The sequence below is a fragment of the Mixophyes fleayi genome, chromosome 1 (genome assembly GCF_038048845.1).
Source record: "Mixophyes fleayi isolate aMixFle1 chromosome 1, aMixFle1.hap1, whole genome shotgun sequence".
NCBI lineage: Eukaryota > Metazoa > Chordata > Amphibia > Anura > Limnodynastidae > Mixophyes > Mixophyes fleayi.
The window spans coordinates 319,619,438-319,634,349 of record NC_134402.1 but is presented as its reverse complement, the minus strand read 5'-3'; the positions used below and the strand labels follow the sequence as shown (position 1 = coordinate 319,634,349).

The 14,912-nt window shown below is 40.6% G+C and overlaps 1 protein-coding gene across 1 annotated transcript in view; it reads left to right on the top strand.

Moving 5' to 3' along the window:
• CCDC157 (coiled-coil domain containing 157) overlaps positions 1–14,912 on the top strand; it is a 38,035-nt gene that overhangs the window by 4,056 nt on the left and 19,067 nt on the right. Inside the window, exons 4-8 of the mRNA XM_075213135.1 lie at positions 85–721; positions 806–883; positions 1,829–2,016; positions 4,057–4,233; positions 4,483–4,645. Of these exons, the coding sequence (XP_075069236.1) occupies positions 85–721; positions 806–883; positions 1,829–2,016; positions 4,057–4,233; positions 4,483–4,645 (1,243 nt within the window). The remainder of the gene's footprint in view (positions 1–84; positions 722–805; positions 884–1,828; positions 2,017–4,056; positions 4,234–4,482; positions 4,646–14,912) is intronic.

Sequence of the window (14,912 nt, the reverse complement as noted above, 5' to 3'; positions counted from 1 at the left end):
CATGTGTATAAAATTGCTTTCTTGGGATTTGTTTATACAAAGTTTATTTTACATATGCCTTTTACAATTACTTTCTATCTGTAGAGGTCCTCTTCCCATGAAAATATAATTGTGAGTAAACAGAGAGGGACAGCAAAGGAGTCTCCCTACTTGCCTTCAGCCATGCTCCAATCAGTCCCCTCACGTACTGAAAGCCGCCACCTCGTCTGTACGCCACAGGAAATGAATCGTTCCATTGCAAAGGACACCCGCACAGTAGGCTCACAAACATTAGAGTCTGCTCTCGTACCCTGTGATGCATGTGCCATTGCTCAAAGCAGCTTAAAAGAAGTTAGTGATGCTATTGTTAGTGTGTGCAGCAGTCAGAACTTGCCCTCCTCTCTAACAAAAATCCAAGAAGTTTTGCCGACTGGGGGAATTTTATCACCAAGTGAAATGCGATACTGGGCCAGTGAAGAGAGCAAGGACCTGGCTCGCATTAGCAAACATCTGTCAGAGCTTACACAGGTGATCCAACCTCTGAGAAGTCAGCTTGAAGCTGCTAAGGTTGAGAATGAGAGGTTACAACAAAACGTGGAAAGCTGGAAGAACCAGTTGCAGGCTCAGAGAGAAGAGCTGCAGAAACAGGCAAAGGACAATGAAAGGACGCTAAAAGAGAAGGGGCAACAGAACCAGGATGTAGTGGACAAGCTGGAGAGGGACAAAGAAGAACTCAAGAAAGGTAATAGCTGATTTAAACTGGTCGTGAAATCACTTAGCCCTCTGTTGGCATGTGTGGGGCTAATGTACTATGTGCTTTATTTAGGATCTGCATTCCTAGAGGAAAGAGTTTCCATCCTGAAAGAGGAGCTGAAAACTCAACACTGTACCATCCGAGACCTGGGTAAGGTCTCATGAAAAGTGCATAAGACAATAGCAGTGTTGTATGTTTTATTTCTCAGACTGACGCAGCAAGAACTCAATGTGAAAGGGATGGAGTAAAGATAATGTCTTTGTACAAAAAAAATCTTATTTGAGCTCCAGGGCAACAGTGTCAACAACCTGTTCCATAAATTCAAAGAAAACCATCAATGCTCAAACAGCGACTTGAAGCAGGCAAGTCCATTTAAAATTATATGGATGGAGCCTATCTGTTTCATACATGCATTTTGCATCAAGCACTGTTCTTTATAACCCTAATGTGCAAAATGAGTCAGAAACGAGCTACAAGTGGCTGTTATGTACAACATTTTTCTTTTTAAAGAATTACAGGAAAGTATATGGTTCTAATTGAGTTATTTGGGTGGGCATTGATGGTTTTCTTTAAACTACTGTAAGAGGCTGTGGGCTCTCTTGCTTTGAAGCTCGTAGCAGTGTTATTTTTATTTTTTTGCGTGAAGACATTACAATTCCTACGCTACAGCATCATGTACTGTACATTTCCCAGTGACTACTTGCATACAGGAGTGGTGAGGAGAAAGATAACTTGTGCTGTTCATAAGTGTTTTGTGCTCTTGTAGTTGAGGTACAGATAACAACTACGCTATTTAGAGACTTTCAGATATGTTCTAAAGCGGTGGTTCCCAAACCCAGTCCTCAGGGACCCCTAACAGTGCAGGTTTTCCAGGTCACAAGTGACATAATTAAATCACCTGTGGATCTGTTACAATGTGTCAGAATATAATGATAACACCTTCAGCAGAGAGATATGGAAAATATGCACTGTTAGGGGGCTGTGAGGACATCACTTCCTAGTGACATGTGTAAATGAGAGACAAGCGAGAGGCTGTGTATGAGTTTTTGTGAGTTTTTTTTCTATTAATGAGTGGAGTTAAAACAATTGTCTCAGAACTGGCAAGACAGAAGCTTTTAGGCGAGATGCAGAGCATGGTGCACAAAGAAGAAGTGTCCCAACTGGAGAAGAAAATGAGTGATTTAAAAGTCCAGCTAGAAAGAACATTGCAGAGACTGCAAGAATCTGAAGAGGCTGTATCCAAAGAGAGAGCACGTGGAGAGAGCCTTCAGAGCCACAAAGAGGTGAGTGGGTCCAAAAATTCCTAATGCCCCTTCACCTGCACACACAGAGAGATTCAAGTGCTTTCTTTCATTTAAAAATATGTACTACTACTACCCTTAGATTGTACGCTCCTCTGAGCAGGGCCATCTCTCCTCCTGTTTCCACCACTTCTAACTCTGCTCTCCAGCTACTTAGCCCTCCTCCTCGAGGGTCCTCCACCCCACGTCCACTCTCGCTCCCTCCTCCCCCCTGGGGGTCTCCCTGTCTTCCGCGCCCTCCTTCTTGGGCCCCGTCGTTTGCAGATCCTCCCTCCCCCTTCCCCGCCCTCTCTAGCTGTGCATTGAGCATACTGAGTTGCTGTGTTTAGTGTACTGTGCTGTCTCCAATTGTATTGTGATTTTGTTTGTCTCTGTACGGCGCTGCAGATGCCTTGTGGCGCCTTATAAATAAATATTAATAATAATAATAATAATAATAAATACTACTTAAAACACACTATCAAGTAATCATCTGTTTTCTGCAGCCCAAATCGTATGTCTCGCTAGTTCCATTTTTCCCTTTAAATTGTAAGCACTCACAAGCAATACAACCATACAACCGTTCTCTTGTTTCCATTTGTACTTATGTCAATTATACTAATTTATGTACTGCATAAAATATCAGCACTTTAAAAATATTAGACAGGATGAACTGGCCTTTAAATGCACTTGGAGATACTAAGGTGGCCCCTATAGTATGTTTGATGCTTCTGATAACACGAAATCATTGAACAAAGTGTCCATATTATAGATTTATGGTATAAGTCATTTGTGCTAGTTAAAATATAATATTCATGATTCCCTCAATGCACTGTGCTTTGTAATATGTTGATGCTTTATAGATAAATGATAATGTTATTATTGTTATTTTCAACTCTTCATTTGTCATTGTATTTACTATTGGGCTATTGCATACCCCAGTTCGATATTAGATGACAATAAGGTATATTGTGCCTTAAAGGAGTTATTCACCTTTGAACAACCCCTACTGTATAAGGACACCCCCTATTGACTAGAATGAGGCTGCCAGTCCGAGATGGCTGACCATATGGTGAGAAGAGAGCTGTCAGAGCAGGTGGAATTAGTCCTTCTTTAGTGTTCCAGAAGTTTGGATGGTGGTGTGTAGTGAAGCAGTTAATTGAATCGAAGCTGCAGCCAATCCAGTGGTCTACTATATACATACTATATACCTACATATACAAATACATTCTAAGCAGTTGTTTTGAATCATCAGCTCAGTTTTCACTGCCAGAGCTGACCACATTCTTCTGTCCCAGCTGACAGTGCACAGCTGTAGTCCAATACCAGTGGGGCTCCTGGGATCGGTGGACAGAGATGGACATCCCATTGAAGTAAAACATTTACGCATATATTTACTCAACTCCGAGTTTGTTTAAGTGGAGATGTTGCCTATAGCAATCAATCAGATTCTAGCTGTCATTTTATAGAATGTACTAAATAAATGATAGCTAGAATCTGATTGGTTGCTGTAGGCAACATCTCCACTTTTTCAAATCCTCAGTTTAGTAAATATACCTCTTAGACACACCGTAAATTTTGCAGACAGTATGCTTATGCCACAAGCAAAATACAAGCCTGTCTGATAAATGCAAGTCTCTACAATGGGCATCCGCCTGTTTCTATGTTTTATATTTTTTTCCTGTAACTTTGAAAACTGTTTAAGCAAGTTGAATTTCGTTTCATACAGAGTTCTATTTGTATTAGGAGTCTCGTATCATTACTCAGTGCTGCTGGGGACCCAGTGGTTTTGTCCTCAGTAACATAATCACACAAGTGGACAAGTCACTGCCTCACACAAGACCAACACATTTATCTCCAGCTGCTCAGAGCATACTGATGAAGATTAAATAGAGTAAAGTGTTTATATCCTATTCAAGCACACATTGAAAATGAAATGTTCTTATTTATTTTATTTGTCTTGTTTTTCATTAGTATTACTACAAATGTATTTTCTATTCCACATACTTTAATTATCTTTAACATCTCTCCCACTGAAACCAGTCCCTACATGCGAAGCAGAAGTCCCTGTTGCAGCAGTTGGACAGATTATCCCAAGAGTGTGAAAGTTTACAAGGGAGTCTGGGGGACACAGATGAGGAAAGAGCAAAACTGGAAGAACAAATAGAACAAATGGAGAAAGAGGCGGAGAACCTGAAAAGGCAATTGAAGGATCAACAGGTACTGCTCATATGACTTTATTTCCCCCCAAGATAAGGACTTTTGCACTTTTGTCTTCTTCAGTTACATTATAATTCGTATCCCTAGAGTAGACTTTCCTTAACGCACTACAGAGAGTTTTAAATAGTGTCCTTCTGACGCCACTTGGAGCACCACTGTTACAAAAAAGTTTGTTTTAGCTTCCTGTTGATTTTCTGCTCCATGTTCTATTCATTCCTTGTACTGTACTTATTCTTCACCCTGGTGTAGGAGGTGATAAAGGTTCTTCAGCAGGAGAAGGTGACATTGGAGAAGTCTATGTCAGAGGTGACCATGCAGCTCACAGAACTACATGGATGCCTCCAAGAGCAAAAGGAAAGAGAGAAACTACTGGTGTCTTTCCCAGACTTACACCCACTCCCAGAATTTGAGAGTAAGTACATATTCTTCTTAATTGGATTTCCAGCAATACTTAAAAATAAGTAAGCCTACAATACTATGTTTGATAAGTTCTACCATTATTGCACCATACCAACCTTTAGAACAACACTCATTTGGCCAGTTTGTCACAATCCAGCCCTCCCCTGAGCCTGCGTGACAAAGGGTTGATAAAAAAAACCAAAAACATATGGGCCATTTAAAAATTATTAAAACTCTCTGGGCCTGAGTCATTAAGCACATCAAAAAAAAGGAGTAACTTTGCACCTGGGCAAAACCATGTTGCATTGGAGGGGGAGTTAAATTTAAAATGTGAGGGCAGATTTATAGTTTGGATAGGGCATGTCCTAGATCAACTTTAAATTTCAGTGTAAAAATCAAGCTATGAAGTACCGTATATACTCGAGTATAAGTCGACCCGAATATAAGCCGAGGCACCTAATTTTACCACAAAAAACTGGGAAAAGGAATTGACTTGTGTATAAGCCTACGGTGGGAAATGCAGCAGCTACTGGTAAATTTTTTACTTTACTTTACTTTTATACGTTCAGCTGAGACCCCATGCTTCCACTACAGTGGAAGCACATTCATTAGAAGCAGCGGGATTGGGGGTTAAGGTGATGGGCAAGGAAATGGATAATACACTGGATAAATGCAGTGCTATACAGTAAAACAGTGTGTGAAAACAAACAAGTAATACTGCTACTGAAATAGTAATTGGATGTACCGATAAACAGATGGACCTGCAGTAGTTGTGTCTGCAAGGTAGGCGTTATAGGTGCACAGTGGAATAGTGTTCAAAGTGGAATAATGTTCAAAAGGTAGTGACTTCCAGTCTTGCAGGTGTGGCAATATTGTGCTATTACCTTTAGATGGTAGTAAATGCACTTAAGCTACCATCATGCAGGATGCCTTGGATGCTGTGAAGGGTCCCGTAGAGGCTGTGTGCGGTGTGAACCGGTCTGCCCGTGGACGACTGCTGATGATGTGGTCAGGTGGGCGCTGGTGTTCCAGTCAGGCTGCGTGGTTGGATGCTGGGCGTTGTGTGACCTCCCTGCTGCCTGTTTCCGATGAGCGCAGCTGGCCGCACATGCGTGGTATGTGAAACTCGGGGATATAGAGTAAAAAAGTGTGGTCCTGGAGCATCACTCGAGTATAAGCCGAGGGGGGGCTTTTTCAGCACAAAAAATGTGCTGAAAAACTCGGCTTATACTCAAGTATATACGGTATTTGTGTGCTACATGAAAAGAGAGACAGTATTTTTCTTAAATGCAAAATAATAAACTAATTTGTATCTCTTGCATTGTAACATGGTTTATCCAGGATCACATTTACTCCTTTTGTTTGCCTTGCTCTCCTTAATGACTCAGGCCCTGTCTATCTCACACACTAATTTTACAAGTCATGCCAACACCAAGGTTTGGTTGAAGACTTACACTCTTAGTTGGGAAGCCTTCGTTTCTCCCAGCTAATCTTTCACAGCTTACTTTTAATCAGAGTTATCATAAACCAAATTATCTCCTCTGTTTCAGCTATGTAGTGTGTTACGTCTCACGGGAGACTCCTATTAGTCAGAGTTGACACATGTTTTCCCAGGGCGCGGAGTCTAACGGATCCCCCGGTCTTCACATAGACGAGATGGGTTTTGCTGCCGGAGGCCCGCAGGTCGCGGCCCATAGGTTAGCCCCCTGACGTAATAGGTGAGAGGTTAGTAGATGAGAGATCCAGAGCAGACTCCGAAGCGGTAAAGCATTGCAGGATAATTAGCTGAAAGATCAGCACAGACCGAAGATTCCTCACACGTTTCAGTGGAGCACCAGGTCTGATACACTGAAGCGATATCACAGTAGAAGAATCGCAGGGTCGGATATACAGGAGCACAACCGGGTTGGATACAGTGGAGCTCGGGCAGCAGAGGAGTCAATGTAAATAGCCGGGTCAGATACACAGAATGTCAGCCGGGTCGGATACACTTGGGCACAGGCATCAGAGTAGTCAAATATGAATAGCCGGATGGGGTACACAGAATGTCAGCTGGGTCGGATACACTTGGGCACAAGCAGCAGAGTAGTCAAATATGAAAAGACGGGTTGGATACACAGAATGTCAGCAGGATAATCCGGAAGCCGTGGTCAAACAAGACAGAGGTCATACACGGAGGAAACGCCAGGAGTCAGCGCAGGATACACAGAGGGAGAGAGCCAGATGCCAAGCTGTAACTTGTTGCTCTAACACAGGCAGTGTGTCAGAGCAAGCAAGATATAGGGGAAGAGATTTCAAATTCCCCGCCTGCATGTCTCATGACCATAGCCGCCCGGAAGAACGGAGCATCGGCTGCAATCGAGAACAGGAACGAGGAGAAGTAAGTTCCTTACATAGTGTTACCAAGCTAACCAAGTGCACCAATTCCTGACACGTGACACAAACTTATTAAGAGTGGTTTAATATGGAAAATAAATCCACAATGCTTAAAATAAATAAAAATAAATAACAAAAACAACATACAAAGATATTGTACAATAGTTTCTTCTAAAATAAGCTGCTGGGAGAGCATGAATTCACTGGAACATTTCTCAAGATGAAATTGACTCAGAAATGTCAATTTCCCTACTTTCCTCCCTTTGTTTTTCTCATATGACCTTGCCATGTCTTATGCTATATTATATATGATTCCCTACAGTTTTTTGCTCACACTCATTTGTGCTCCTTAGGTGTAACTGTTTTTATGTGTTTGTGATCTTGCTCACTGTATTACTGTATTAGTTATGTATTTATATGATTGTCCGGTACTACAGAACCTCTGGCGCTCTATAAATAAATAATAATAATATTAAAGCACTCTAACCCAATGTTGTATGTTTCCAGCAATATATAATTTTCTAACTGGAAAGTCTAATATATCCTATTTACACAGCTAGTGCAAGGGTACTATGCACTCTGGGCCATGCTTTATGCCTAGCATACCTGCAATACCCCCATGTACACAACTAAATTCTTTAAATGTGGACATCATAGTGATATGAATCTATGAATATTGGCATACACCAGTCAGGAGGCCAGCTGAAAGAGTCTGTCCCTGCTGGGCAATTCACAAGACTGAGCCGTCAACTGGAGTCAAGGCTGGGGAGAGTTAATCTCCATGGTAACAGAGTATAATGGACGTATCACAGTTAACATTCTGACAGGAGAGAAATACAGAGAACTAGTAGAGAACAATGAAACCACAGATTTCATCTATCTCTGCATCATTCCACTGTATTTACTTTCCTTATGGATACTGGTATACCTAATGATTACATTATTTTATGGTATTATCAATTTGTAAAGTGCCACATTGCTCCGTAGCACCGGACAGTGGAGAAACAGGACCTTTATAAAACAGGAAAATACAAGGTAACAAAGTAAATGCAGAAATGAAAACAAAGGGTAGTGATGACCCTGTGTCATGAACACGCTCCCAACTTCCGTGACTTTGGGTGTTTACTGTACGAGATTACACACGATTCCAGCATTCAGTCTCTACCTATCACACAGGTTATAGACCTGCTGAATTGCCCCACCACAGTGATTTCACACCCCCACACACTTCAGGTTTGCCACCACCTATTGAATATGGGCAATAGGACCCCAATATACTATCCCACACTGGCACACAAGACTTCTGGCTACCCACAGGTTAGCAAAGTCCACACCAGCAATCAAAAGGTTAACTTGGTCAAGCTATATTCTTCTTAACAGGCTAATGGACGCCACTTATTAAATTTATAGATTTAATATACAAAGGTACAGGGCATTCAGATATAAAAAAATAAAATAATTAATAAACAATTGATATAACATAACCAAGCAAAACGGTTTAAAATAATCTGTGCCATGGGAAATTGGCTAGGAAAATGGACCGCTTATCAATGTGGATTGATTTCCCAAAAGACTGACAATTTGCCCCTTCCTAACACAGGTTTTTTTAAGCAAAATGAAATGGGACGACCTTCACAGGGGCAGTGTTGATGCTAATAGGGGGCCAGGGATGTCCCCTGGGTGTCACTATAGTTTTCTTACAAATATTACAAAAGTTTTGACTATTGTTAACTCTTCACACATATATCCCAAAGACATAACTCCCCCTTCAATAAACCGATCATAATCTCCTTCACATTTAAATTACAAACAAGATGGAATTATGACAATGTGACATACCTTTCCCAAAGACATGTGATTATAACTGTTCCCTGAAACCGCCAGTACCTGTCATTCACAACCCTGGTGTGATTTCTGCCCCTCAGTATGGAGTGCACACCCAGATTTCCCTAAATATGAACTATGAAGACATTTTCCTTTGAAGTTCATATTTCTATATACCTGTATAGGCAGCTTTCCAATGCTGCCTTTGTCTACATGGATGTTAAGCTGTGGACGGCCACAGAAAGTCTATTCAGGTGTCCAAAAAACGAACTTGTGTCAGGATATAGCTCACAGCAGGGGCCTTTGAAGCTGCTACAGGTGACAAGGTGACACTACTATCTTCTAACACTGGGATGTGCAGAGTCACCGAATACACACACAACAGACTTTCTGACTTCACATTTTACAATTTAGTAGCTCAATTTATCAGTGGATTAATTTGATATACCATATTTATACTATGGTTATGATTTAGGCCTTATTCCACACAATTATGTGATGGGTTAACCCTTATAACTGTAAGTTCTCTATGTTCACCACACCCTGCTTGTTAGAGAGCTTACATTCTAAGACGAGCGACTGTAGCTCAGAGTGGAGATTGGGACAGCAATGAGGGTGCATTAGTATGAGTAGTATAAGTAGGAGTAGGGTATGCTCTAATAAGAGATGAGTTTTCAGAGAGATGAGTTTTCCAAGACACATTAGGGCTGTGTCATACCCCACTGTTCCTACCTTCCTTTTGGCGGGAGAAGGCCATGATAGTCTCTTCCTATCCACTTTCCATCATGTGTAATCAGGAGTGCAGCTGTGACCCCCTTTTTTTCTGCACACTGAAGACCCTGGCTTTTCTATAATGCTGCAGAGGACTTCCGCAGGTCTTAGGACCAAAAGTGTGTAGGAGCCTGCAGTTCCACTAACGGCCAGTGGTGGAGTACACACTTTCCTCTCCATGGCATAAACTCGCATACACACAGCTTTTGTCCAACAAAAGTGACTCGTTGGGAAATGCTGGATATTGCTGGGTATATTAAAAAGTTCTCCTGTATTGACTAGCATAGACAGTCTTGTGGATGCCTCATTTTTGTTTCCCTATTACTTCTGAGGTCCCTACATTGTTGGTATTAAAACAACAAGGAACAAGTTCAGAGAAAATTTCCCCAGCACACTGCTATAACCAGCAAAGGAGTTGCTATTTCTATTTGTACATAAAATTGCAGAAATTTCAGTTGCACACATTTGCAGATGTATGGAAGGCCCCCCGCCACTTCACGGCGCTTCTGCTAATAGGATGGTCCAAGCGCTAAACAACGATATAAATTGATTGAGCAACTTCCACTTCTGTATTGTTTTGTTTGAGGCATTCTATGGTGTCAGTGGTTGATGGGGAGTGCTGGCGCCAGATTGCAATTTGGAGGAGTTTTGGGTACCTCTTGGTAAGTTACCTCTAAATTTATAAACACATATATGTATGACCCAAAAATGAAAATTACATTTCTTCCTCAAATATTTTCTACAGAAGTATAATTGGGTACTTCAGAATATATATGAAAGGGGAAGAAAGTGAGAATTGCCATTGCCATCTTGCAAAGGGTTGTAGGATGTATGGAATAACCAGACTTAGAGGTATATTCAGTGGTGGGATTCAGCCGGTTCAGCAGAACAGATACCTAATTGTAGGCTCAGTTTAGCGAACCAGTGACTAGAGAGTCCACCCTCTTTGTTGGTGGGAGGAGCAGGGTCCTTTAAAATAAAATAAAAAATACTCACCTGTTCGCGGCGTCAGCATTCCTCCTCCCTGCTCCGACCTCACTGAATGTCGGGTGTGACGTCATCACATCCGATGTTCTTGAGGAAGAGCGCAGGGAGGAGTCGGCAAGCAAGAAGAAGAAGAAAAGAGAAGAAAGAAGCCGATAGAAAAGGTAAGTGAAGGCAGTGTTTTGAGGGGCAAAAGCAGCATGCACAGTGTGAAGGGGGGTAAAAGCAGTATGGCACAATGTGATGAAGACGGGCATTACTGTGGCATAATATGAAATGGGGCATAACATGACTCATTACTATTATTATCTTAATATTAGCATAAAATAAGAAATATTTTATACACACGCACATTTGGGTTTGACTAGATAACTGCCTCTTGATATTGATATAAATAATTTATCATTATGCAGCTTTTATAATATTTGTTGTTTATTACTTTGCTATTGTCTGTGTAATGTCTTAATAATTTGTACTCTTTTATTTCCTATATTTAAATTTAATTTCTATTGTGATTCAATGTATGTGTTGCCAGGTAACTTCCATCATTGGTACTTTATATTTTTTTAGTTTTTTGTCAGATATCATTTGATATTTTTTCATTAATATTTTAAAACTCTTTCTTATTACATAATCTAGTTTTTGTGTACCTTTTATATTGTTCTTATTTGAGTATTAAATGCATGAAATATTAAACTACCTTTCGGTATATCTTTTTGTATACTTAAAACGGTCATTAATGCAGTGAACCGGTTGTTAATTTATTTGAATCCCAAAACTGGGTATATTTACTAAACTGCGGGTTTAAAAAAACTGAAGATGTTGTCTAGATGTTGCTGTCAACATCTAGACAACATGTTGCTGTCATTTTGTAGAATGCACTAAATAAATAAAAGCTAGAATCTGGTTGCTATAGGCAACATCTCCACTTTTTCAAACCCGCAGTTTAGTAAATATACCCCTTAGGAGTAAATGTATTAAGATCTGATTTCTGCTATTCGCCGATATTTGGTGACTTTGCAGGCAAAATTTGAAATGACAATGTGTTTAAAGGCAAAACTTGCCTTTAAACTAGAGATGAGCGGGCTCGGATATCTGAAATCCGAGCCCACCCGAACATTGCCGATCCAAGCCGGATCCGAGACAGATCTGGGTATTCCCGCCAATTGCAAAACTGAAACCGAGGCTCTGAGTCATAATCCCGCTGTCGGATCTCGCGATACTCGTATTCTATAAATTCCCCGCTAGCCGCCGCCATCTTCACTCGGGCATTAATCAGGGTAGAGGGAGGTTGTGTTAGGTGGTCCTCTGTCCTGCTATATCTCGTGCTGTGCTGTGCTGTGCTGTGCTGTGCTCTGTTCTGCTCAGTCCAAAAAAAGTTATAAAAAAAATATTTATAAAAAAAAGAAATAAAAAAAAATATCCAAAAACAATCCTGCAGTATAAGTCCATTGGTACTGCTATATTACAAAGTTCACTGATTCAGCAGAAAAGACTGGGAATTAGTGGAAATGATTGTTATTGAATGTTATTGAGGTTAATAATAGCGTAGGAGTGAAAATAAACCAAAAAACTTGATTTTAACACTTTTATGTTTTTTTAAAAATAAATCCGACTCCAAAACCTTAAATCCGAACCAAAACCTTTCGTCGGGTGTTTTGCGAAACAAATCCGAACCCAAAACCTCAAGCAAATCCGAATCCAAAACACAAAACACGAGACACCAAAAGTGGCCGGTGCACATCCCTACTTTAAACACATTGCCGTTTTAAATTTTGCCTGCAAAGTTGCAGAAATCGGACCTTAATACATTTACCCCATGGACTGTTCCTAACAAATTTGCATGATTTAAACTGAAATGCTGGTCTTCACCTAAGAAAACCAAGATTAATTTGAAGAATTTATATACAGACTCTACTTTGGCAAGTTTTGGTCAACTCAACCTCAGATCAAATATTCCAAACAAATATTTGTAGCAATACCTCCAGATCTAGCATTATAGTTATTTGTCCCCTTTGACACGATACCAAAAGTACTACTTCCTGTTACGAGCCGTGGCGACCCGCGACTCGTCCATCCTGCTCACATCCCGGCTGTCATGGCAGCAACCGGGACGTCACTTCCTATTTCTAGCTCTCTCTGACAGCTCCATGTCCCAGCATTAGAGACAGCCAGGCGGGCACGCAGGTGTAGGTTTAGTTAATTTTGTATTTCAGCCAGGTGGCTGATTTACTGACAACGCGTCCTCAATTCTGATTGGGCATCCTATGTTTTTAAGGCAGGGAGGGCTTAGCCTCCCAGCCGGTTATAGCATCCAGTTTCTGTTCACTTGCGTGCTCCTGTTGTTTGCTGGAAACTTTGGATTGATTATCTGTGTATGGCCCTCTGCTTGATTTTCTGGATTTTGGATTGTAGCTTGTTGCCCTGACCACTGCTTTGTTACCTGGACTACCCTTGATTGCCACCAGCCTTGACTTCTTGCCTGCACCTCACCACGTTACATGCCTTGGACCCTTGACTACGACCTGTTCCTGACTACGCTTCCTTGTCATCACCAGCTACCTCATGCTGCGCTACAATCATAAGCTTGTACTACTCTGTGTGTAAGTTCTGGAGTAATCCGAGTACCTGTGAGCACAACGAGCTCTACCGGAGAGGCGGCTTCTATAGGTGAAGGCCTTTTCATCCTGTTCTACAAGCTCATGATAGTAGCCGTTAGCCATAACATTTCCCTGAACCTTAGCTTCTTTGCAGGTCATAAGGTTTTTTGCTTCTTTCTACTACTACTACTTATTACCAACAATTATTTTTATAGCACCAACATATTCCATAGCATTTTACAATTGGGAACAAACATAGTATACTTTTACTGGGCATTACCTGATTCTACACTTTGAAAGGAACTTCCAGGTGGATTATCTTCAACATTGTTGAGAGTGGGTTTTTAGCACCATAGGGCAAATGTATAACATAGAATCTGTATCGAAACTACTACATAATGGGGTACATATACTTACCCCTTGAAGAAGTCCTATACCTTAGGATGAAATGCGTTGGGTTTGGCTACTTGTATCCCTTTCTCAGAAGTCTTTGTTACCGTGGAGGACTAGATAAGTGCTTATTCAAACTACTTTGATGTGTGTGCAGTGTGTATAGTTTTTTTTTGTAAGAATAAAATGTCTTTTTAAGGATAATACATTATAAAAAAAATTATATTTGTTTATGGAGTCCATACACATGCCAGATGAATCATTGGTGAAGACTCTGAGATTGTAAGGAAATCTGTATTTATAATATGCAATATTGAATTGTAATGTTGGTACGTAGGATATCTATATATGGTAATCAGTGGTGAATTATGGAGTTTTGGAAAAAGATTTGGTGTATGGTAATGTGCACAGTTGTGATAAAACTCTGGTACGTAGGATTCTATATATTAGTCACTGATGTGAAAACAGAAACATTTAGAGATAATCCAAAGGGAATTGTGTGGTGGAATTATTCACTATATAAGTGTGAATTGTGCTTTGTGCACGGGTGTTGAGCACTATTATCTTTTCCTTTGTTATTTATATGTTATCACTCCTGGAGATGAGTAGTAGAAGACACCATTGAATGATCATATCATATGGATGAGCATATTTCTACTCTTTCTGTGGTACGTGATCCTGTAGAGTGAGGAAACTATAAGAGAGGACAGTATTGCACTAGGCGGCGCCCTTCTTCTTTCTTCTTTTAGATTTTGGATACCCGGTGGAACAGACAGGGAAAGAGCCGTCACTTGATTAGAGGGAGTGCATTTCTTAAGGCTATGTTTGTGAACTTCCCTTTACTCTTCATTTACGATACATATTAGTGGGATTTCGAGCGCCAGTAACTTGTGTTTATAACTGTATTTCTATTTGTCACATGAAAACCCTCTTCTCACCACTGTCATTATCATCATTATTATTATGTTCACTATTATCTGTATTTAATAAACATGCTCCACTATGTCCATAATCTATAACAAATGCTTGTACTGGTCTTACACCCTCTTCCCTCTATTGCCTCCCCTACTTTATTCTGTATCCATATGCTTTATTTTAATAATTAATAAACATTTCTCTTTCATCCGGTCTGGGGGACACTGCTTACCATGGGTTGTGGAGGGGAGCTTGGGAGTTGGCACCTAACTAGTTAATTTAGTACTGCTGGCAAACCCCTCCCCTCTACAAACCCCCTGCCTCTTCCTGTCCAGTTTTTTTTAGGTGCCCTGGAGTTGGGCAGCCTTATTTTTTACTGCTTAGTTTAATGTTTAAAAATTTATTTTTTTCCTTTACTTT